Source organism: Mycothermus thermophilus (genome assembly GCF_041956435.1).
Source record: "Mycothermus thermophilus strain CBS 625.91 unplaced genomic scaffold VTJ04scaffold_3, whole genome shotgun sequence".
Classification (NCBI taxonomy): Eukaryota; Fungi; Ascomycota; class Sordariomycetes; order Sordariales; family Chaetomiaceae; genus Mycothermus; species Mycothermus thermophilus.
The window spans coordinates 2760001-2780943 of NW_027191429.1; the positions used below are offsets into that span (position 1 = coordinate 2760001).

At 57.4% G+C, this 20943-nt stretch overlaps 9 protein-coding genes across 9 annotated transcripts; 6 read left to right on the top strand and 3 right to left on the bottom strand.

The window, feature by feature from the left end:
• Positions 1-163: 163 nt before the first annotated feature.
• On the top strand, positions 164-919 carry VTJ04DRAFT_5137 (uncharacterized protein; the record flags this gene model as incomplete). Its single annotated transcript, XM_069363220.1, has 4 exons — positions 164-244; positions 315-529; positions 613-714; positions 799-919. The coding sequence occupies 4 exons, from the start codon at positions 164-166 to the stop codon at positions 917-919; spliced, it is 519 nt and encodes a 172-aa protein (XP_069220088.1).
• A 774-nt stretch (positions 920-1693) lies between these two features.
• VTJ04DRAFT_5138 (uncharacterized protein) lies at positions 1694-3135 on the top strand (the record flags this gene model as incomplete). Its single annotated transcript, XM_069363221.1, has 2 exons — positions 1694-2125; positions 2200-3135. 2 exons carry the CDS (start codon positions 1694-1696, stop codon positions 3133-3135), a joined length of 1368 nt encoding a protein of 455 aa, XP_069220089.1.
• A 641-nt stretch (positions 3136-3776) lies between these two features.
• Positions 3777-4976, bottom strand: VTJ04DRAFT_5139 (uncharacterized protein; the record flags this gene model as incomplete). Its single annotated transcript, XM_069363222.1, has 1 exon — positions 3777-4976. One exon carries the CDS (start codon positions 4974-4976, stop codon positions 3777-3779), a length of 1200 nt encoding a protein of 399 aa, XP_069220090.1.
• Positions 4977-6924: 1948 nt separating this feature from the next.
• Positions 6925-8405, bottom strand: VTJ04DRAFT_5140 (uncharacterized protein; the record flags this gene model as incomplete). The annotated part of the gene is made up of 2 exons (XM_069363224.1): positions 6925-8169; positions 8364-8405. 2 exons carry the CDS (start codon positions 8403-8405, stop codon positions 6925-6927), a joined length of 1287 nt encoding a protein of 428 aa, XP_069220091.1.
• A 143-nt stretch (positions 8406-8548) lies between these two features.
• Positions 8549-8803, top strand: VTJ04DRAFT_5141 (uncharacterized protein; the record flags this gene model as incomplete). The annotated part of the gene is made up of 1 exon (XM_069363225.1): positions 8549-8803. One exon carries the CDS (start codon positions 8549-8551, stop codon positions 8801-8803), a length of 255 nt encoding a protein of 84 aa, XP_069220092.1.
• A 3419-nt stretch (positions 8804-12222) lies between these two features.
• On the bottom strand, positions 12223-13159 carry VTJ04DRAFT_5142 (uncharacterized protein; the record flags this gene model as incomplete). The annotated part of the gene is made up of 3 exons (XM_069363226.1): positions 12223-12554; positions 12677-12807; positions 13086-13159. 3 exons carry the CDS (start codon positions 13157-13159, stop codon positions 12223-12225), a joined length of 537 nt encoding a protein of 178 aa, XP_069220093.1.
• A 73-nt stretch (positions 13160-13232) lies between these two features.
• VTJ04DRAFT_5143 (uncharacterized protein) lies at positions 13233-13655 on the top strand (the record flags this gene model as incomplete). The annotated part of the gene is made up of 1 exon (XM_069363227.1): positions 13233-13655. One exon carries the CDS (start codon positions 13233-13235, stop codon positions 13653-13655), a length of 423 nt encoding a protein of 140 aa, XP_069220094.1.
• A 2783-nt stretch (positions 13656-16438) lies between these two features.
• On the top strand, positions 16439-19780 carry VTJ04DRAFT_5144 (uncharacterized protein; the record flags this gene model as incomplete). Its single annotated transcript, XM_069363228.1, has 1 exon — positions 16439-19780. One exon carries the CDS (start codon positions 16439-16441, stop codon positions 19778-19780), a length of 3342 nt encoding a protein of 1113 aa, XP_069220095.1.
• A 70-nt stretch (positions 19781-19850) lies between these two features.
• VTJ04DRAFT_5145 (uncharacterized protein) lies at positions 19851-20915 on the top strand (the record flags this gene model as incomplete). The annotated part of the gene is made up of 3 exons (XM_069363229.1): positions 19851-19860; positions 19920-20305; positions 20784-20915. 3 exons carry the CDS (start codon positions 19851-19853, stop codon positions 20913-20915), a joined length of 528 nt encoding a protein of 175 aa, XP_069220096.1.
• Between the last annotated feature and the right edge of the window lie 28 nt (positions 20916-20943).

Sequence of the window (20943 nt, forward strand, 5' to 3'; positions counted from 1 at the left end):
CACGGTGGTCAACTTGAGGTTTGCGTGCATGCAGAAGCTCTCGAAGCTCACACTTCGGCCGTCGACATGCTGCCTTGCTGACCGGCGCAGACACCACCACACCTCCCCATCGTCCACTCTGCCGCCAAACCCACGCCATTGACCACTCCCTAAGCTGCCCACCATGCTCTCCGGCCTACAAAACCCGCGGCAGGCCGCCGCTCAGCTCCTCAACTTCGGCCTGATCCTGTCGACTGCCTTCATGGTGCGCCCGCAACCGCCGCGATCCTCCCTCCCAGCAGACGGTCGCATGACTAACCATGGACTCGCAACAGATGTGGAAGGGCCTCTCCGTCATTACTGACTCGCCATCACCCATCGTCGTCGTGCTCTCGGGGAGCATGGAGCCCGCCTTCCAGCGCGGAGATCTGCTGCTGCTTTGGAACCGCAATCTCTTCGAGGAAACCAACGTGGGCGAGGTCGTCGTCTACAACGTCAAGGGGAAGGACATTCCCATCGTCCACCGCATCGTCAGGAAATTCGGCTCAGGGTACGGTTTGCGAGGTTTCCATTTACAGAGTTTGAGGGCCGTGGAGAGACGGATGGATGGACTGACAAAACATTTGCGAGCAGACCCGACGCCAAATTGCTGACAAAAGGCGACAACAACGCCGCCGACGACACGGAACTCTATGCTCGCGGCCAGGACTATCTCACGAGGAAAGACATTGTCGGGTACGTTCTGCAGAGTTTTCCCCTGGCCGTTGTGCATCGGCCGTTGCGCAACATATCAACAAAGGCTGACACATTCAAAAACAGGAGCGTTGTGGCTTATATGCCGTTTGTGGGTTATGTCACTATCATGTTATCAGAGCACCCGTGGTTGAAGACGGTGATGCTGGGCATCATGGGGCTGGTGGTTGTTTTGCAGCGCGAATAGAAATGCTCTCGCCACGGGGCTATTCGGTTTGGGGCGTTTGGATCAGGGCTGGAGAATGGCTTGTCGGCTCAGTGGCATCGGCTTCTGCGAAGACCTTGTGTGTGGGACGGTTGCCTGGATTGGTTCTTGAAGAAAAAGGACAAAAAAACCGACCATTGCCTGTTGGTCTTGTGATGCCTGTTGGGTGTGGAGATATCATCAGGCCCAGAAGGGGGTCCCGGGTCGAACAACCCGATGCTTCAAAGGCATCTGTTGCCCATCATCCTGCTCCAACGCCCTCATTTATATACGACCCTTTTCACTTATATAAACCACATTTTCATCCTCTTCCCGCCATCAACTTCATCACATGCACGACGCATCCCTTTGCTCCCATCGTCCAGATCTCGAACCCCCCCTGGTTCCTTGGCAAGCCGTTCCCGCTCTGGCTCCGGCGGCCCTAAGCTATTCTTGGAGTTCCAGAATTGTTGCCGAGCTCTGCTAGGGGAGCCCGCGGATTTGGGGGCGGAACCATCACCCGAAGGTCGCGCCTCTCAACTTCACGCAATTTTAAAAGTTGCCGCGGTGCCCACGTTGTTTGACGGCCGATTGGGCTCGTCCTGTCACTCCTTTTGACGTCGCTCGTTCAGGTTTTTGTTTTCGTCGCTCGTTCTCTCCAACTTGATATTTTGTTTGTTTGTTTGCTTGGTGTAATGGTTTAGGTTGAGGGCGCAACCCGGTCATACCTAGGACGTTTTCCTTGAAAATCCAACCCCTGACTGAACGGACGACGACATGGCCGGCGACAACACCCGCGAGACCGAGTCGCGGGGCGAGGGCAGCCAGACTCAGGAGGAGAACCGCCAGACGCGATCCGAGAGCTCTGAACGGGAACGGTCATCCCAACAACAACAAAACAACAATGCGACAAACCACCAGATTCCTCTCTATCCGCTCCCTCCTCCTCTTGCTGCGCGGCCCTCGATGCTGCCGCCCTTATCCCACGGCCTCGGCTACAATCCCTTCAATTCCGACCCATTTCGGTCTGAGCGGCCGTATGATCCCAAATGGCATCTGGCCAAGCTGATCTTGTTGGGCTCCTCCTTGGTGTCCTCGGCCATCATCATTGGCGTGTGCCTCGCCATGGGCCTCATGAACTCTCAACACTATGGAACCGACCTCTGGTACCAGCCCATCGACTATGTGTTTGGCACCTCCGCCACAGCTGTACGTTCGCTTCCCTCCGGTCCCCTCATAGGTATCATCGTAACCCATCCCACTAACTCTCAACCTTGTCTCAGGCCGGCCTCGCCATTTTCATTACCACCCTCGAACTCTTCATCACCGCCCGCTCCTCCCGGCGGCAGGGGATGCACCCGGGCCTGCTCATCGCGCTGCACCTCTTCATCTGGATCATGTGCATCCCCGCCAACTTCGTCGCGGGCGTCTACGCCGTGTACCCGGAGCGCCCCACCTGGCGGTACTACGACGTCTACAAGGACCGCGAATCCGCGCGGCAGCTCGACAACCTCTTCGCCAAGACGAGCGCCTGCCTCCGGACCGTGTTCGCCTTCGACCTGATCCTCATCGTCCTCCACTTCGTCCTCTTCGTCCGCGCCTGCGTCGAGACCCACCGCATCAACCGGGCCCGGCGCAACCGCCGCCGCCAAACCGTCCTGGTCCCCGTCATGCAGGCCCCTCCCCCGGCTGCCGCTGCTGGCTTTCCTGCTGCGGCGGTTCCGCGCATGGGAGCGTATCCTCCTTATCCTCATCCTCATCAGCCTCTTCCTCCTCACTACCCTTACTACCCCGCGCCCCCTCCTGCTGCTGCTCCTGTGTCTGCTCCGTACCCTCCTCCCAAAGGCGTCGCTCCCGCTCCGGCACCGGTACCCCCACCGGCGGCGGCGGTGCCACCCGCAGCCAGCCGCAGTCCGGTCCCTACTCCCACTCCTACTCCTCCGCCGCCAGCGGCTGTATACGGAGGCTACTACGGTCCCGCCCCTGCTCCCGCTCCAGTCCCGCCGCAACAACAACAGCCGTATCCCAACTACGCCGCGTACGCTGGCTACTATGCGCCCATGCAACTGCCGACGCAGCCGATGATGGCCGGCGGTAACCGCCGCCACTCGTCGTCATCGTCGTCGTCTCGGAATAACAGGAGGTCGTCTCAGCGGAGGTCCTCCCGGACCGCGGCGGAGTCTGCGGAGCCGCCATCGACTGAGAAGCCGTCTTCATGAGTGTTGGGTTTGGTGTGGATGTTGAGGTAATGGGAGAGGCAATTTGAGGTTTGTTGCTTGGGAGGATATCATGGTGTGATATTTATTCTGGAAGGTATTATGAGATCGGGTAGGATTGATGGTATGGTTTCCCAAGAGACTCTATGCTCTCGACGGTTGGATGGATGGATGGATGGATGAATGGATGGATACGTAGCTCTGATTCTCTTAATGATTCCCCAAATCATATTTAACTGGGATGAAATTACACGTTGGCATCTGAGAATCTGTGAAGAGTAATCGTGTTTGTTCAAACACCCTCTCAACGCAGAGGGAGGATAATAAACCAAAACCCCTGATCCCATCCAAACCCAAATCCCGGATACGGTACCCAGCCCCCCTTGATCGAGCCCCCTGCGCCCCAAAGTCCCACCCTGAGTACCACAACCGACCTTGCCCAGCCCCTATGCTCCTAGAAAATCCCGATGACCCCAAGACACCCTTCAACCGCTGCCAATTACTAAAGTACACGGGGAAATAATGGTATGATTAGAAACAAAATCCTCCTCCGGGGTCCTCCTTCCTCTGTGTCCGTCTCCAAATCGTGTTCCTGGTATCATCTGTCTCCCCATTCCAAGCCTCCCATCAATCAACCCCTCTGATCATCTCCCAGCCTCGACCTCCATCCCCCTCTCCCTTTCCCTCTCTCCTCCCGTCCTAACACCACCACCACCTCCTCCTGCTCCTCCCGTGCTCATCATCCCGGGCACACCCCCCGAAATCCCTGACCTCGGCTGTCCCATTCCCACTCCCACCCCCAGTGTTCCCACTCCCGCTCCTGCTGCCGACGACCCGGTCCTCATCGACGGAACCGGCCCAGGCCCACCACCCCCCGCCTCTGCCTCCGCCCACATCAACTCGAGCTCGCGCCGCTCCGCCACCAGCCGCCGATGTTCCCGCTCCAGCAGCTGGATGTACCGCCTTGCGCGGTCGAGGACTTCGCCCTTGCTGATGCGGCGCGGTAGGACGGAGGAACTGTTGGGGTCGGCCGCGTTGTTGCCGCCGTCCTCGGGGGAAGGGCTGAGTTTGGGCCCGGAGTCGTTGGGGTTGCTGCTGCTGGTGGTGATGAAGTTTGGTTGGTGAGTTATGGATAACGGGACACGCGGGGGTGGTTGTTGTTGTTGTTGGGAGGAGGAGCCGTCTCCTCCTGTGGCGGTTGCTGCGGCGGTTGCGCTGGCCAAACCGTCTTCCGGGGAGGGGGGGAGGATGTCGAGGAGACGTTTGAACTGCGAGTTGAGGCGCAGACGGTACTGCTGCTCGACGAGATTGTGGCGTTTGCGCGAGTGGTGTTGTTTGGATTCTTTGTCTTGATGGGAGTGTTTGCTGGATGATGGTTGTTTTCGCTGGGGCGGTTTGCTCCTGTTGTTGCTGTTGCTGTTTCCTCTCCTGGACGAGGAGGCTGGGTGGTCCATCACTTCGTCCACCTCGGTGTCGCCATGATCGTCGTCGTCATCGCCCGCCGAGCTCGGGCTGGACGGCGACTCTGCCTTGACCACCGCCTCCTCCTGGATTCTGATTCTGGTTGCTGGCCTCGTCGCTGGCCGCTTCCGCTTCTTCCCGCTTCTCTCCGCTTCTGCCGCTTCCGTCGGGTCCGTCCCTTCGGTGGTGACCCCGTGATGCCTCTTTCTTGATGGCGGCGGTTGTTTGGTAGCATGCTCCTCGGAAGGATGAGATAGAGGAGGAGGTGGTGGTGGTGGCGGCGGCGGCGCTAGTGAAGGTGGAGGAGGTTCCTCCGCCGTGTCGCCGTTGCAAAGGTCCATGATGTGCAGCCCACGCTGCCTGACTCTCGCTTCTTCGCGCATGGGTGGCTGTTGTTTCATCGGGGATGCTGCCGCTGCTGCTGCTGTTCCAGGGGATATGCCTTGGCTGGGTTGGAGAGTGGGTATTGACCAAGGTGAGGGTGTGTTTGTGTCTAGTAATAGGTGTGTACGTGTATGAGAGGCCAGGATCTCTCAAGGCAACGCTCCTCCCAAGGTCACCTCCCTAGCCCTCGGATCCGTCGGCGGCAGGTGGAGAAAATCAAAGCAAGCTCAAGATGGCTGTGACGTCCGTGATGTAGGTCAGATAGGTAGCAGTAGTAAACAACAGCGATAACAAGAGACATAATAGGGACGAGCTGGCGACGGCCCGGAGAGGGACATGTTTGTGCTCTTGACGTCTGGACAGCAGGAACAGGTGAGGGCGAGACAAGGTGACCAACGGGCAAAGAGGGTGGGCGTGTCGGGCCGTCAGGCGAGGGAGCAATGGTGTGAGGGCGTCAATAAGACGGCGGTGGTGCTGATTCGATCGACCGGGGCTTTGCGAGAAGGATCAGGCCACCTCGACCTGATCACCCATGCACTCTTCCCGTTCGGGCTCGCGCCGTAAACAAGCCCATATGGACCCATCTGGAAGGCGGGAAGAAAAGATCCCCAGCGTGTCGGCGTGCCTGTCCGGTTGTATAAAGATGCACGTACCAGACCATATGCTCGGCCGTCTGCTCTCATCTCAGCTCCGGCTGTTGTTGCAATAGGTAGGGAGCCCTGCGGCCCCCGCGGGCCCCAGCCCAGCCTCATCAGGATCCAGATGCCCGGACTCGACCAACAACTCGTCGACTCGAAAAAATCAGATGCTCGCACCGCATTCCCTTTTGACCGCTCGCGCTCTACGCCAGATGCAGAAGTTCGATGTCGTGGTTGACTACGAGTTGAGTGTTCTGGTAAGTGGGATTCCAGGGGTGGATCTCCCTATCCCCTAGTGTAAGTCTGGACCTGTGGCAGACACAGTACTATACTTCGTACGCGCTTGCACCATCATGCGACATCCACCATCATGACAAGACACAGAGTTACGTTTGACTCCAAGTGCTGGAGTATAGCGATGCGGGCTCTGGCCAGCAGAGTTTACCGACACGGACGCGCTCTTCAGACGCGAGCCTCGCAATCGTTCGATGCATCCCATAATCAGACCACTTGCCAAGTTCCGCTCGACTGGTCCTCGGCACTCCCGGACATTGATATCCTGTTGAAAAAACAGACCACGCCTTTTCGTTGGTTCCCAAGAATCTGGATCGCGTTGTTAGACGTTGTTTTGTCAGTTCCACATGGGAGATTTGAAAAATCACCTCACTTTGCAAAGACGCCATTTCAAAAGATGGACATCTGGAGAAATGGGGATTCGAGTTCCTCCACATTCCTCCACACTCCTCCACACCGGCCGACAAGGGATCCATCATGGCACGGACAGCAGTGGAATGAGCTGACAACCTGACCACAACGGCCGAAGGATTCATGCTCAGGTTGGCAATACCCAGTGCACGTCCATGTGGCTCTGGGGGTATATTCTTGCCCCTGAATGAGGTAGAAATCCAAAGTAAACATGCCCAGTTTCACCAGTTGCCCCGATACCGAACGAATTCTTCGAATGAAAATAAAGCAATGCAAATAGAAATAATAAAACAAATTCAACTCGTCAAACCATCCAACGTAAATCAATCAATGAAAATGATGACAGACCAGACCATCTCCCATCATTACTTATCAATCAGGCCGATAAGATCCCATGGACGTTTTACTTTATTCTTTTCCTCCCAATGCTTGGTCCCATAAGCGGTCATCAATAACGTATGCATTTTTGTTTTCATCCTCAACTCAAGTCAGCACCCCTTTTTTGAGACAACCCCGTTTGAGACATCCCTTGAACACACTTCCTCCTCCAGGCTCATCCAGAGGGAGGTAAGCATGATATGACAACCGTCTCGGTAACTAAACATCAAAACACCGCCCTCCCCACCGCCCCCGCCATCATCAACACCTCAATGTTCCTCACCAGCTCCTTCCTCTCCCTCACCAACTTCTCCTTCTCCCTCTCCAACTCCCTGATCCTCCTCGCCGCCAACTCTAACACCTCGGCCTTGCTGATCCGCTTCTCATCCACCAGCCCACACGACGACCCACCACCAAACCCCTCGTCCTCATCACCATCAGCACCACAGCCCTTGACATAACCACCACCGCCCTTCCCAGCACCACCACCGGACGAGGATGATGATCCACCACCCCTCCCCCGCTTGACCCTCGTCGCCGACTCGATCGTCGGCGCCCGCGCCGGCGGCACCGGCAGCATCAGTGCGTCCAGCAGCCGCGCGAACTGCACGTTGAGCCGCCGCCGGTAGTGCTTCTCGACGAGGTTGTGGTTGTGCCGCGCCCGGCGCTCTTCGGGGGTGAGGCCATCGTCTTCTTCTTCTTCTTCTGCCTCCACGACTTCCTCGCTGGCCTTGGTGGCGTCATCTTCGTTCGTGGTGCTAGCTTTGGTGGTGGTAGAAGAGGAGGAAGATGGTGACGGTGAGGTTGCCGTCGTGGTGGTGGTAGTGACGGAGCGGTTGGTTGGGGAGGCCGCGGAGGATGATTTGGTAGGTTTCTTCTTGCGGGCGGCGGTGCGGAGGGAGATGTTGGGCCTGCGGACGACGGCGGGCTGGGGTTGGTGGGACGAGGGCTCCGTCTTGATTCTCTTCAGAGCGGGCTCTTCCAAAAGGAGGTCTTCTCTAGTAGTGGTGGTGGTGTCGGGAGTGATGGGGCTGAAAGCCGTGGCGATGGACTCCTCGCTGGACCAGGACGTGCGGATTCTCCCCGGGACACCAGCACCACCAGCGTTCAAGTGGGATAGCATAAGTCCGGGCTGCAGACCGAGTTGGATTGGCTGGCGGTCTGGGCTACTGATAGCGGGGGATACGAGACCTGCGGCTTGGGGTGCCCAGGAGGATGTGACTGCTGGCACCGCCGAGGGGGGTTGCTCCAGAGACGGGGTTGTTGACCCGGGAGTCGGCCACGGGCTCAGGTTGGCCACGGCGTTGGCATGGAGGCCGCTCACGCTCCGCTCGGCGCAAAAATAACTCCACATGGTCTCGTCGAGGAAGGGAGCCGCGAAGGCAGGCTCGGAAGAGATCCACGACGAAGGCCTCGACCCGGAGCTCGTCATAGTGTCGGAGGCTGGGGTCAGAGGAGGAACAGAGGAGAGCTGATGGATGTCATGTTAGCGACGATTCCGGCTCCAGCCTTATTCCTCGTTTATTCCCAGCATGTGTCTTGGGTAAGTTCATGTGAAGGATGAGCGTGACAACATGAGTCCCAGCATGTGATGACAACTCTCATGAACATAGCCGAGGATAACAGGAGAAGGAGACATTATCAACAAGAAGGAAAGGCTCTCACCTCTTCGTCCCGAGGAACGGCGGTTGACTTTGCGGCATCCATGGTCCACGAGGATAACAACTATTCTCAAAGGCTAGTAGTCATTGAGGAAGAAGGCGTCGGGTATTGGTGGCGAGGAGGGCGATGATCTTGATGTATGTTGTGCTCGTTGGTCGTTTCAAGGTCGACCAAGTCCTTGTCAAACAATGTTCAGCATTCCTGGAAGTGATGAGCTAGCTCATCCCAGACTTGCTCGTCACCCTTCGGGCTGGGTGTCCAAGAGAGTTGCGGTCGCTGAAACCCGAACGAGTCCAGACTGGCGAGGAGCAACAACAAAGCTGATCATTCTTGGCCCGGCGGCGGCGGCGATGCTCATGTCAAGTGGTTGCGAGGAAAATCCCAACGCGACTCCCTTTCGCAAATCCCCCGTCCCGAACGACCGGGTCGGGACGGCTTTATAGACGGCCTCACCAGCATTCCTCCTACACAGTAAACCGTCTCAAGGTTGACCAACAGGCTCACCTCCCCAACGGTGTGGCACTCGAGGCCGCGTCGCGACAAGGGTGTCGAGGCGGGCCCGGGCGGTTGGATGGTGCACCATGGCGTCGACGAGCCAGATGAGCCAGGCAAGTTGGAGGGGCAGGCTATTACATACATGGCCGGTCCCATTGGACGTCATTGCCGAACCCACCGGCCTGGCCCGGCAATGTCGAGGCCCCAAGAGGGAAAACGCGAAGAAAATTCACCGGCGCGCCGTGCCCGTGCATGATGGGGCCGGGCGGCAGGGCGGGGGAGGGGCCAAGGGAAGAGGGAACAACAACAGGAGAGAGGGGCTAGGACCTAGCAACTCGTCATCCTTCTCTACCACCCACTCTCCTGTGATACGCATGTATCTGCCTCACTGATCCCATGAAGTGTCGTTAGCTCGACCGATACTAGGCCAAAGACGCCGTACATGAGAATGGCATCATTCACGTTGCGGTGTGCCTTTTTCTCCCATGCCCAAGGCTAGAGAGCGCGGGGGGCGAAGCGGGGAGCTGAAACACACAGCCAGGGAGTCAGCCAGAGTGTCGTCGTCCGTCGTTCCCGACTCTGATCGAGTTCGTTTTCAGCCTCTTGTTGGATTCTCGAAACATCACGCCACCCATCCAGAAACAGCACAGGCAAAGCCACAATTTCCATGTCAGGCAGGGGGATCGGCTGGGGCGTGCAGCCACCCCGAGCCCTGCCGCCCGAATCCAACCCCGATCCATCCCGAAGGCCAAGCCCGTCCGCGCCTGGGATTGCTTCCGTCCCGTTGGCCCCGTCCCCCCGGACTCCCTCCGTCTCTCCATGCTTAGGTACCTGGGCCTGGGTAGGCCAGTTGGTATCTGAGATGGATACTTACGGGAGGGCGCAGATCCGATCTGCTCTGCACGCACCCGTCGACCGGATTAACTCTGCTCCCATAAGGATTATTGACTACTACCCAGCTAAACCCTCTACGTATCAACCCGCAGCAAGCACGGATTAACGCGGCCTGCGCAAAGCAACAAAGCTGGAAACGTAGCAAGACGCCGCAGAGAGAAGAAAAAAAAACCTTCCCATCTGCAGAGACTAATGCAGGTGGACGGGAGTTGTAAGTGGTGGGATCTCACCCCGGACCCAGCACCGGCGCCAGTGAGGTTGCGATCCTCCCGAATCCACCCGCTCCGCTCTGCAGCGCAGCGCGCGAACCGAACCAAGTGAAAGGCTGTCCTGGCCCTTGCTGTTTGCTTCTCTCCTTTCCCCCCCTCCCTCCTCAACAAACGCACACAACATCTGACATAGACGCGGGTAGATCTGGCGGTAAAGGAATTGTCGCAGATACAGCGGTCGACTGCCCGCGCGCAAATCCCTGATGTCTATAGCGGCGGTTACATCGTTGGGTGCGTTTGTTGTTGGCTGGCGTCAGGGTTGCAAGACATGATCTCGAGATAAACGAAACCGTTGATATCTAACACCACAGAGGCATATTCGGGACTGCCTACCTTAGCAACCCGCATGGGAGGTGCTCAGGTACTGGGTATGACACTCCCGGCGGGCATCCATTGACCCGGAGGCTAGGGCTGGTACCGCTCGGGTGCTAGTCTGCAAGAACCAACCAACGTTGATATCACCATACCTCCTTTTTTTGGCCGGGGATGGATGATGTTTGATACCTTCAGCCCAGTCCAGTCACCCCTCCTCGTACCTCAGGTACTCATCACCCCCCCCTCAACAACGCATCACGACACCACCATGTCGTTGCGGTGAAGAGATGAAGGATCGCGAGAGATTTTTCTTGCTTTCCATCTTTTACCCAGCCTTGTCGCGGTTGACGGTCGGTGGAGGTCGAGAACCTTGGTAACCCATCTATCATCATTCCACGGGTAAAAAGGTGTTGAGTTGGTTCATATCCTCTAGAGGTAAGGTCTATATGTATGGAACGCGGGGTCGTGAGCAAACAATAGGTCGGAGTTGGCCGCGCCATGCCGGCGAAGGCCGATGGGGACCCAGGCAGACCAAAGTTATTACTACGACACTACTACGCAGGAAGCGGCTGAATGTGCGTGCGAGGTAGCTAAGGAGTAAGAGGAGGGAGGGTGGCAAACGCGAAACGCGGGGAGGGAGGGGAAGAGGGAATGTGAGGCTCTTCTCTTCTCGCCGTCACCGCCGCAGCCTTGCTGGAGCCTTTGCCATGGACCTACGACAGAGGAGTAGAAAGTTCGAGTGTTCCTTGGCGGGCGCGTGTTGGACGCGCGCGTCGGGATATGCCCCTCATCACAAAAATGAGGAACGGTCCTGCATCAGGGAGGGAGGTGTTGAGTGAGGGGAGCGGGGATTCGACTTTGAATGCAACAAAAGGGTTGTGCAGTTGACAGTCTCCTGGGAAGGCTCTCTCTCTCAATGGTGCGCATATCGGAAACCCGCCATAAGCCATCCTGGTTTCTGTCAGTCCCATCTCTCCCTCCTATCCGCTTGTCCATCCATCCTGCAGTCATGGCCATGGTCGGACCAGGGGATCTGTCCAAGTCTTGGAGGAAGAAGAGTAGGACAAGCGGCCCTGAACGTATGTATATAGGCCGCGGCCAAAGCCACCTTGGCGTCGAGAAAAGGTATTTCTGCAAAAGCCGAGGATAGGCTGGCAGGTTTTAGCTCCGTGAGTGGTTGGTGGTTGGGCATCCAAAGTATCACTTCAGGCGCGGGAAGACTTGAGCTCACTGACGTTTCGGAGCCGTCGTCAAGAGGTGCAAAAGAAATCCACGAAACAGCGGGGTAGTTAATTTGCCTCGCTTCCCTGCATGAGGACAGGTGATCACAGTTCCAAGAGGCGGGTTTTGAAGGGGATTTATAGTTAGGTATGGAATCTCTCCATGAAAGGTTTCCCAATTCCAAGGGGAACACCTAGTTACCCTTCCTCAACTCTTTCAAGAGAAGCCTTGGTGGGTTGATGGGGATTGGAGCTGAAAAGCGATGTGGGAATGGGTGGAATGGGCCCATTCCACTTCGCAAAGCTCGGCCTTCTGTGCACAAGGCCAAGGTCGGGGTCGGGCATACATCGTGCCGATCGAGCTGCTGCTTCGACAAAAATCTGCCAGCGGCCAAGCATTGGCTGGCTTGTGTGAAAGCCACAACGACGACACGATGAAAAGTGCTGGGGTTTCTCGTTGGCAAGTTCAAGCTCAGAAAGATCAAACCATGTTCCGTCCATTCCAATTCTAACTCAAGAGTCCCTAGAAGCAAAACAAGATGTGCGCACACCAGAAAGTTACGACGGAGAAGAAAACGGCTGAACAGGGTGGCAGCGGGCTCAACCCGCTCACCTTGACCAAGCCCCGCGCCTCGAGTGGGTGAGACCAGAAAGGACCGTCCAGGACGTCTAATCTTCCTCATCGCCACCCGCAGCCACGGCGTTGGCCTCGGCGCTGGCCTGGGCACCTGCACCCTTGACCTTGCCGACGCTCTTGGCCGGAGCCTCCTCGTCTTCCTCGCCGGCCTCTTCCTCCTCCTCGTCGCCGTCACCCTCACCCTCCTCCTCGTCCTCAACTTCCTCCTCGCCCTCGCCGTCGTCTTCTTCTCCCTCTTCCTCTTCCTCACCCTCGCCCTCGTCGCCTTCTTCTTCCTCTTCGTCCTCCTCGGCATCGCCATTGGTCGTGACGCCGTTCTTGGTCGGCTTGCCGTCCGCCGCCTTTAGCTTCTTCCTGGGAGGCTCTGGAGGATGAGTGTCAGTCAAGCTCCTGCGACGTGGCAATGCCCATGTCCACTACAGCGAAGAACAAGTGCCCTCGCATGTCCGTCGTGATGGACAGAAGGGAAGATCAAGTGTGTCTTACCATCGGCGTCGTTCTCCTCGTCCTCCTCATCTTCGCCTTCTTCGCCCTCTCCCTCGCCCTCTTCGTCGTACTCCTCATCTTCCTCTTCCTCGTCGTCATACTCCTCTTCATCCTCTTCATCGTCAACATACCTATCGATGATTCGTCAGCAACCATACCTCATCATCATCATCCAAGCAGACGCGTGATGTGCGGTTTACGCGCAAAATCAGAATCCGCAGCGCGATCATGACCAAGAGCGGGGAGGTTGGCCGTGATCAGAACACATCGACGTCATCCAGCGCAAGGAATGCGCCGCAATGCGCCGAGCTACACACTGCTGCAAACATGGCCGAATGGTGTCGCCATGCATTGGCGACACGCACTTTATCACGGGATGGATGATGCGACGGCGGGAAATTTTACTTACTCCTCCTCTTCCTCGTCGCCGCTGGGGAGAGACACGAGCTCCTCCTCGTCCTGCTTTCTCTTGCGGCCGGACATGGCGAAAATCGGTTCGCGCACACTCAATTAACAAGGTAGACGGGTGTCTGATGGGACGGAAAGGCGCAATTGGATGGGAGATGGGCGGTTATGCGAGGATGGAAAGAGAGAGAAGGTGAGGAAGGCTACGAAGAAGGGGGGTGCCCCGGGGTGTTTTGGGGTTACGGACGGGCGAAGGCTGGGAGCTCCAGCGGCGGGTCGGTACGTACCACACCCGCCCAGTGCAAACACTGCGCAGAGAACCAGAGAACAGGATGGCAATCAGAGAGGGAAGAGGGAGGGGAGCACGGCAAAAGCGCAGAAGCGGCTGCGGAGAAGCTCCCCCCTTCTGTTCCTGGGCCGTCTTGCGCACACGGTGCTGCGCTCGCTTTTCTTCCGTCCTGCCCCGTGCGTCAGCGCCAGGACCGTTTGCGCCGAACCTTGGAGAAAACTGAGGCCCTCAGGCAGCCAGGCCATGGCAGCTGGCGCCAGAACCGCAAGCTGCGCCATGCTCTAGGTGCGACGGCGTTGCTCTGGAACAGCCCAGGGAGGCTGCAGGCGGGTTGCTTCCCTGCTGCTTCACGGGCTGCCGGGTAAAAAAATCGAGGCCCCCTGAGTGGCCGGTGCGCGAGAAGAAGCTCCGACGTGCTTGGCATGCGGAGCTTGGCTCGGTGGACACGGTGGAGAGCAGAACGTTCTGGCAACGTCACCACCATGGCCAAATCACGTGCTGACCAGGATGGAGCTTTCTGCGAGAGAGCTCATCGGGAAAATGTAGCTCCGACACCGAGGTGCGGACTGAATCGGCAGCCTCTCGGGGCTGGATGCCCGTGTGGAGGTCCGGGAGGTGCGGGTCCCAGATTGCCCGGACCGGAGCCAAAAGACGAGGTGGATCGGATTGGATTCCCGTCTGGGGCTCAGAACAGACAAGACAATGGATGCAGGATTACTCAGCTACGAGCAAATGTCCAGAGGAAGACAGACACAGGCTGTGGGTCTGTGCTGAAGTAAGTCCGGACCTGAGTAGTGCCGGCGGCTTGATGCGTGCTGAAGGAGCGATGCCGAAAATGCAGAGGCCTCACCACATGGTCGAAGCCTCGATCTCGATAGCGTGCTCATGTCTCTTTGACGACGGCACGGGCTCTCGCGCGAGGATTCGTCGCAGTCGCGCTCCAACACGTGTGATGAGACGCCAAGCTGAGGCGCGTGCTCGGTCATCGCCGTAGGCGGAAATGGAGGGAGGGGCCACTCTCATCCATGTCTCTAGTGAGCTCCGTTCATGTTTTTCACAGACGGCAAGCTCAGCGTTGTTGAGAGATTTCTTTCAATCTCTCCCAGCTCGGCTGCAGCTGACAAAGCGCTTCGGTGGCCGTGTTCGTGTTGCTCGTTGGCGATGCGACAGCAACTGGCTGCCAGCCTGTTGGGATGCAACGCTAGAGATTGATCCCTAGCGCGATCCGTTAATTGGGGTTCGTTTCTGACAGCGGGTGTTGCCGCAAGGGGCAGGCCGGTGGAAGATTCGAATCTTCCATCCGTTGGCGGCCGACCAGGACGCCGCTGGTCGATTTCCAAGGGATGTAACCTGGCAGGCCGTCGGCTTGGAAAACCTAGGAAGACGTTGACAGGAGCCAACTACTTCATAATAGTAGGAACTATCATGCGGTTGTTAGATTGTTGTTGTCAGATATGTGTTATGTATTGGCCACACATTTCTTACACTTTGGTTCTTGAATGCCAAACCCTCTTTTCCGAAGTCGATTGCGAAATATGCTGGCGGGCGTTGTGGTGAAGTATCGTGCCCTGGGCATGTTGATGACTTTAACCTGGAACTGGGGGTTTGTGTTGTTGGTCGGTGATTGATCATTCGCTTGTGTCGAATCGAGAGTGAGAAGATGGAGAAGCTCAAGCCCTCCAGCCCTGCCTTCCAGGTTTCTCCTCCTCCTGCCCCTGACTGCACACGGCGACCTGGAAGCCGCCGTTGCACTTACCGGTTGCTTTTGTGCCTGTGGATTTTGGAGCCTGGTAACCAATGATGTTGATCAACGCGTCCCAATATCTGCTGGTATCTGCTGGGAGGCTCTGGGGAAGCAGTCGCTACCTCGAGAGCACCGCAGCCGGTAAGAACGCCCCGGCTTATGTGATCTTCGCATGTACCCGTATAAAAAAGGGGAAGCGGACGGAACCAAGGTACCTAACCTGTGTTGTACATACATACGAAGCTGCATGACAGACATCGAGCTAGGTAGGATCTGACCTCACTCTTGGACCTGGAAATAGAATCCATTTGTTCCTCCGTCGCCAAAGACAGGACACAAAACTCCCAACCTCCTAGCTTTGGAGACTTGTTCAAATTAATCCCTCTTTGACCTGTGTCCATGGAATGGAAATCCCATGGATTCCCAACACAGCAACATATCCACAGCAATACAGAACTGGTCCATCCTCCGCCTTCAAGGCTGACTCGACATCCAGAAGACGACGGCCCGACCGTTCACTGCAGCCCGATCTGGAACACAGAGAACAATTTGCATGGAAAGGAGTCATCTGATCGAAGCATTCCCCTGTCTTTGTCGCGCAGACTCCCCTGGCTTTGCAAGGGCACCCCAAGAAAACGCCTCGTCCACGTCCCCTCGCACACCAAAGGCGCATCGGCGCAAGGGAACGGCCGCCTGCATCGCCGTCAGCAACCTTGGAAGTGACTGGCTGGCCAGTGCGCCTCAAATTGTCTGGCTCGTCGGCTGCAAGGGACACACCCGATCCTGTTTGCTTCGGATGACAACAGACGCTCGAGCATGGTTTGACGCGTCCTCGACGCAGCAAGGTCACGATCGCAGAGACGGACGGGATTTGGGGGCAAATCCTGATGCTTCTGGCCATATTTCCCACCCTCATTTGACTGCCTCGTCCAGCTTTTCGCTTTTCTTTTCTGCCATTGCTTTTCCAGCTTCTGTTGTCTCTCATTCCGAAATCCCCGGCATGCTCTCCCTCACCAACCCAGCACAAGCTCCAGCGAAAACCCAGACGTGAAGCAGGCCTGCGACCGGGATCCTGGAACCCCCCTTGCACTAATTCCACACCAAGTGGCCCCATCGTTCTGCTGGGACTCTCGTCCGAGCCTGGTTGCACTCGCAGTCATTTTCGCCCGGGGGCTACGGACGGACGATCGGATTCTGCCCATCGAAAAACAAGACCGCCGGTAGAAAAATTCAAAGCCTGCACTCTTCTCCGCTCCATGGTGTTTCTCGTCGGCCCTCCGCTTGCTCCCTTGGCCCGCCTCGTCTCGCACCGGCCGCCCTCACCATGGACGCCTACGACGCGACCGAGGACCCTGCGGGAGGTGCCATGACAGGCCGTGGCCCTTGGCCGCCGCGTCACCACTTCCCACAGCACCCGCAGCAGCCACACCCGCATCACCATCAGCAGCCGCAGCAGCCGCACCAGGAGCGCACCTATGTCGCCTATGTGCCTCCGCCGCGGTTTCACTCGCGACAGCCATGGCCGACACCCGGTCCCTGGCCGAAACATGACACCGCCGCCGAGGGTCCGGGAGCCAGCGATCATCACTCCCGGAACCGACCATTCCGCTTCCAACGAGCCCCCCCGGGCCCAATGCGACCTTCCCGACCTCCCCATCCGCTTGAGCTGCGGTCCGACGTCAACGTTCCTCCCGATCTCGTGTCTGCCCGCAGCGATTCCTTCTTTTACGCACACCACCAAATGGCCTCCAACATGGCCCGGAGTCCATGCCCGAGTCCGACGCCTACCATTTCGCACTTCCCGCCAACCCCCAGAATGAGAGCCGGCTCGCCACCAACACCAAGACCTCCACGGTCCGCCTTCCCCGGATTATCATCCAACCCTTTCATCCCCGAGTCGTCCGAGCCGGAGCCCGCGGCCGAGCCCGAGACTGAGCCTTCCCAGCCGGAACCGCGTCCAGAACCGCGTCAATTCCCCCTACGATCGTCGTCCGCAACGCGTCACCCGCAATGTGACCAGCTCTCCCGTCTGACCCCCGTATCCAATTACGACTCGCCAGCCTCGAGCCGTCATGGCACCCCGACCGAGCAAACCATGCCCGTGGTTGAAAACTTCTCACGGCCCAGAAAGGCGAGCATACGATCGCAAGCTTCGGACGGGGCCCTTTCTATGCGGCGGATGGCGGCACCTCGGTTGCACGCCGAGCCGACCGTGTCAGAAGAGCCGCCAACAGAGACGGCTCAACCAACCGGGATTTCCAATCCAGGCCCGAGTCCCTGGAACCGGCGTATGTCCGCTTCTTCCTCCCGATCGACCAGCACCTTTTCATCTTCCATCCCGCCCCGCCCGAGTAACGACCAACTGAATGCAACTGCCCGGTCCGATTTCGTGCTGCAACCTCAACCGCAACCCGTTATCGTCCCTGCTCCGCAAACTGTGTTTCCCCGTCCACCACCGCCCTATTCTGGCCCGGTTGTTCCCCAACCACAACCCCGCGAATTGCCTCCATGGGTGTCGAGTGGCGAGGAGTTCCGTTCAAGCTTCCGGTCCCAATTCACTTCGTCAACCGCACAAGGAACGTTTTTCACACCCAGCGGCACTGAGCGGAACAGCATCTTGACCAAGGCGAGCAGCATCACGGAACAATCCATTATCAATGGTTACGCGCGGATGAGCTGGCGGCCAACCTCTGTTGCCGATGATGGACTGAGTCTCGAAGATGTTATGGGCATGTATGAGAGAGGTTTTCAGGACTCCGACATCGAAAGCATGCCCAGGCGTAGCATGAAGTTCCCCGACCTCGATGACGATGTTCCCGAGGCCGATGCGGATCACGACATTCATGACAAGGACGAATCCAGGCCCGGCAGTTCCCATTCAGACGCCAGTGACGTACGAGCCAAGGTGTTGGAGGCCATGAGTGACAGCTTGCCGGTTCCCACGGCCGTGCCAATCCCCGCGTCGGACAATCCAAGGGCTTCGAGGACCCGGAGGTCATTATTGTCGAGCTCCTTGCCGAAAGAGATGGGCTTGGGCTTGGCCAGCGAAGAGCTGTCCAAGCGGGACAAGAGGAGTTCTGGAGTCAAAGAGAAGCGTGATTCGAAGGGATTTTCTGATGCAGACGACGATGACGATTCGACCGCCACTTGCCTGGAAAAGGACGACCTGGCGTCCCCGAGAGCTACGAACTCACCAAACCAAGAGTCCTCCCAGGATTCCTCACAGACGCAGCAACCCCAGTCCGCTCAGGAATCGGCATCGACCCCGACTCCGGGCCCAGAAGTTGGGCCTCGGTTACCGCAGGAGCCCCCCGAAGATCCCGATAGCCGGGATCGGTACGGGTTCCGGAAGGCAGGTGCCAACATCACGCGGCAGGAGTACGATGAGTGGAATGCTGGATACACCGAGTACCTTGCCCGGAGACGCAAGAAGTGGATTGCGTTCCTCAAAGATAATTCATTAATGACGGACCGCCCGAACCGATTCCCCCCTCGGAGCGCGAAGACGAAGCGTTTCATCCGGAAAGGAATCCCGCCTGACTGGCGGGGTGCGGCCTGGTTCTACTACGCCGGAGGGCCGGCTATTCTGGCCCAGCATCGGGGTGTGTATGAAGATCTGGTGCGCCGGGCCGGGCTGGATCTTAAGGGCCGAGGCAGAGATCCGAACCGGAAAGGCGAAGTGAAGCCCTTGATTGTGGAGGATATCGAGAAGGATCTTTACCGGACGTTTCCCGACAATATTCGGTTCAAGCCACCACCACCTCCTCCTGGCAGCCCGCCTCCGGAAGAGCCCGAGATCATTGCCTCGCTTCGTCGCGTGCTCAATGCCTTTGCGCTCTACAACCCGCGTATCGGATACTGTCAGTCGCTGAATTTCCTGGCCGGACTGTTACTCTTATTTGTCGAGACCGAAGAGCAAGCTTTTTGGTTGCTCAATATCATCACACGAGTTTACCTGCCGGGCACTCACGAGATGAGCCTGGAAGGGTCCAAGGTGGATCTCGGCGTGTTGATGCTCGCCCTCAAGGAGTCCCTGCCCGGCGTGTGGAAGCAGATTGGCGGCGACGAATTCGACTCGGGAAAGAAGAAGAAGCGTGGTAATCGGAATGGACACGGTGCCTCGAACAGCGTCAGCGACCCGAACCGGTTGCCGGCCATCACGCTCTGCATGACAGCATGGTTTATGTCGTGCTTCATCGGCACGTTGCCCATCGAGACGGTTCTTCGCGTCTGGGATGTCTTCTTCTACGAAGGGTCACGGACCTTGTTCCGCATCGCCCTGACCATTTTCAAGCTCGGCGAACGCGAGATCAAGGCCGTCCAAGACCCGATGGAGATGTTTGGCGTCGTCCAGACCTTCCCGCGCCGCATGATCGACTGCAACACGCTGCTCGAAACTTGCTACAAGCGGCGCAACGGCATCGGACACCTCAGCCAGGACGTGCTCGAGGAGAGGCGCAAGGAACGTCGCGACGGCTTGCGCAAGTGGAAGGCGGAGCAGGAAGCTGCGGCCAGCGATTCGGGGAACCTCAACAGCCCCAGGCCGGGTACCCGCCACCGGCTTGGTCTCGACCTCGCATCGGACGTGGATGAGGTGCGCAAGAAGGCCAACTTGTTTGGACGACGCAAGGATCGGGAGCAGATGCGTGCCGATGAGGTGTTGTAGGGCGCACCGAGGCCACTGTCCATTGTTGCGAAGGACGACCCGTAAGAGCACGAGTCACAAAACGCCAACTATGGACGCTCGTTTCGCATCTCGGTTTCTTTTCTCTTCTCATATGTTTGACGGATCTTGTGTGCGTCAGGTACGCTCCTGCTCTCTCATGGGATCACCACCTTTTATTTCCTTTGTCGGGTTTTGTTCCCTTCTGGTGCAACAAAAGATGGTCGGGTGTTTTCTTCGGCACGTAATTTCAATGTTTCACTGTTAAGTCCCAGAGAGGAGGAGGAAGAGGCAGAAAGACCGGTGTGTCTTGTTCTACTTCTCCACGGCTGGACAGATGGAAGAGTAGGGAAGGGAAGGAAAGGGGAAAACACCTCAAAGATGGACGATGGGCAGGGGGGATATACGGCAACAACAATGGACTGCATTCCGGGGTTTGATGTTCGATTCATTTTTTCTGCTCATTTACAGGCGCGCGGGGGTTATTTTTCACTGGATTGGGAGATAAATACATTCGGGAAGACAAAAGTCAGTTGTCAACATGTTGGTTTATCCTTTCTTTGTGCTGCTCCTTTGTGGTTGTCTATCCAGGGAAACATGTCGTCGCTCAGGAGACTGTCTTAATAATGCCTGAGAGGCTCAGTTTAGCATAATAAGGCTCTGCTACACCAGAGCACCGTCGCCCGCTCTCAACAATGCTGTGTAAAGTGTCCGACGCCCCTAGAACGCATCGTCAATCAAATTGGCGACTGCATTGGTTAACCAAGGCCCAAGGTGATCCATGTGTGATGACTGGTTTGTCTGTTGTGAGAGAGGGAGGAGATACATTGCTATCACAACCTCATGACAAACCGTAAAACTCAGAATACCTCCATTAGGACCCACAGATGCTTTACCATCATCGACTTTCCCGAGGAAAAAAGCAGGTGTATCTTGACACGCTCGCTGTATTAAATCAACTGCCAACAAAACCAAGGGGAACACATCCGGGTACCTCGGCACACAGACGAGCTGTGGCTACCATCCCAAACCATCTACATGCCCTCTACTGCATGCCCTCTACTGCATGCCCTCATCGCTGATCGAGATAGCGATGGCGGCGGAGGTGGTGGTAGCGGTAGTAGTCATCACCCCATGACGTACCCCCCTCCTCCTATGAGATGCCA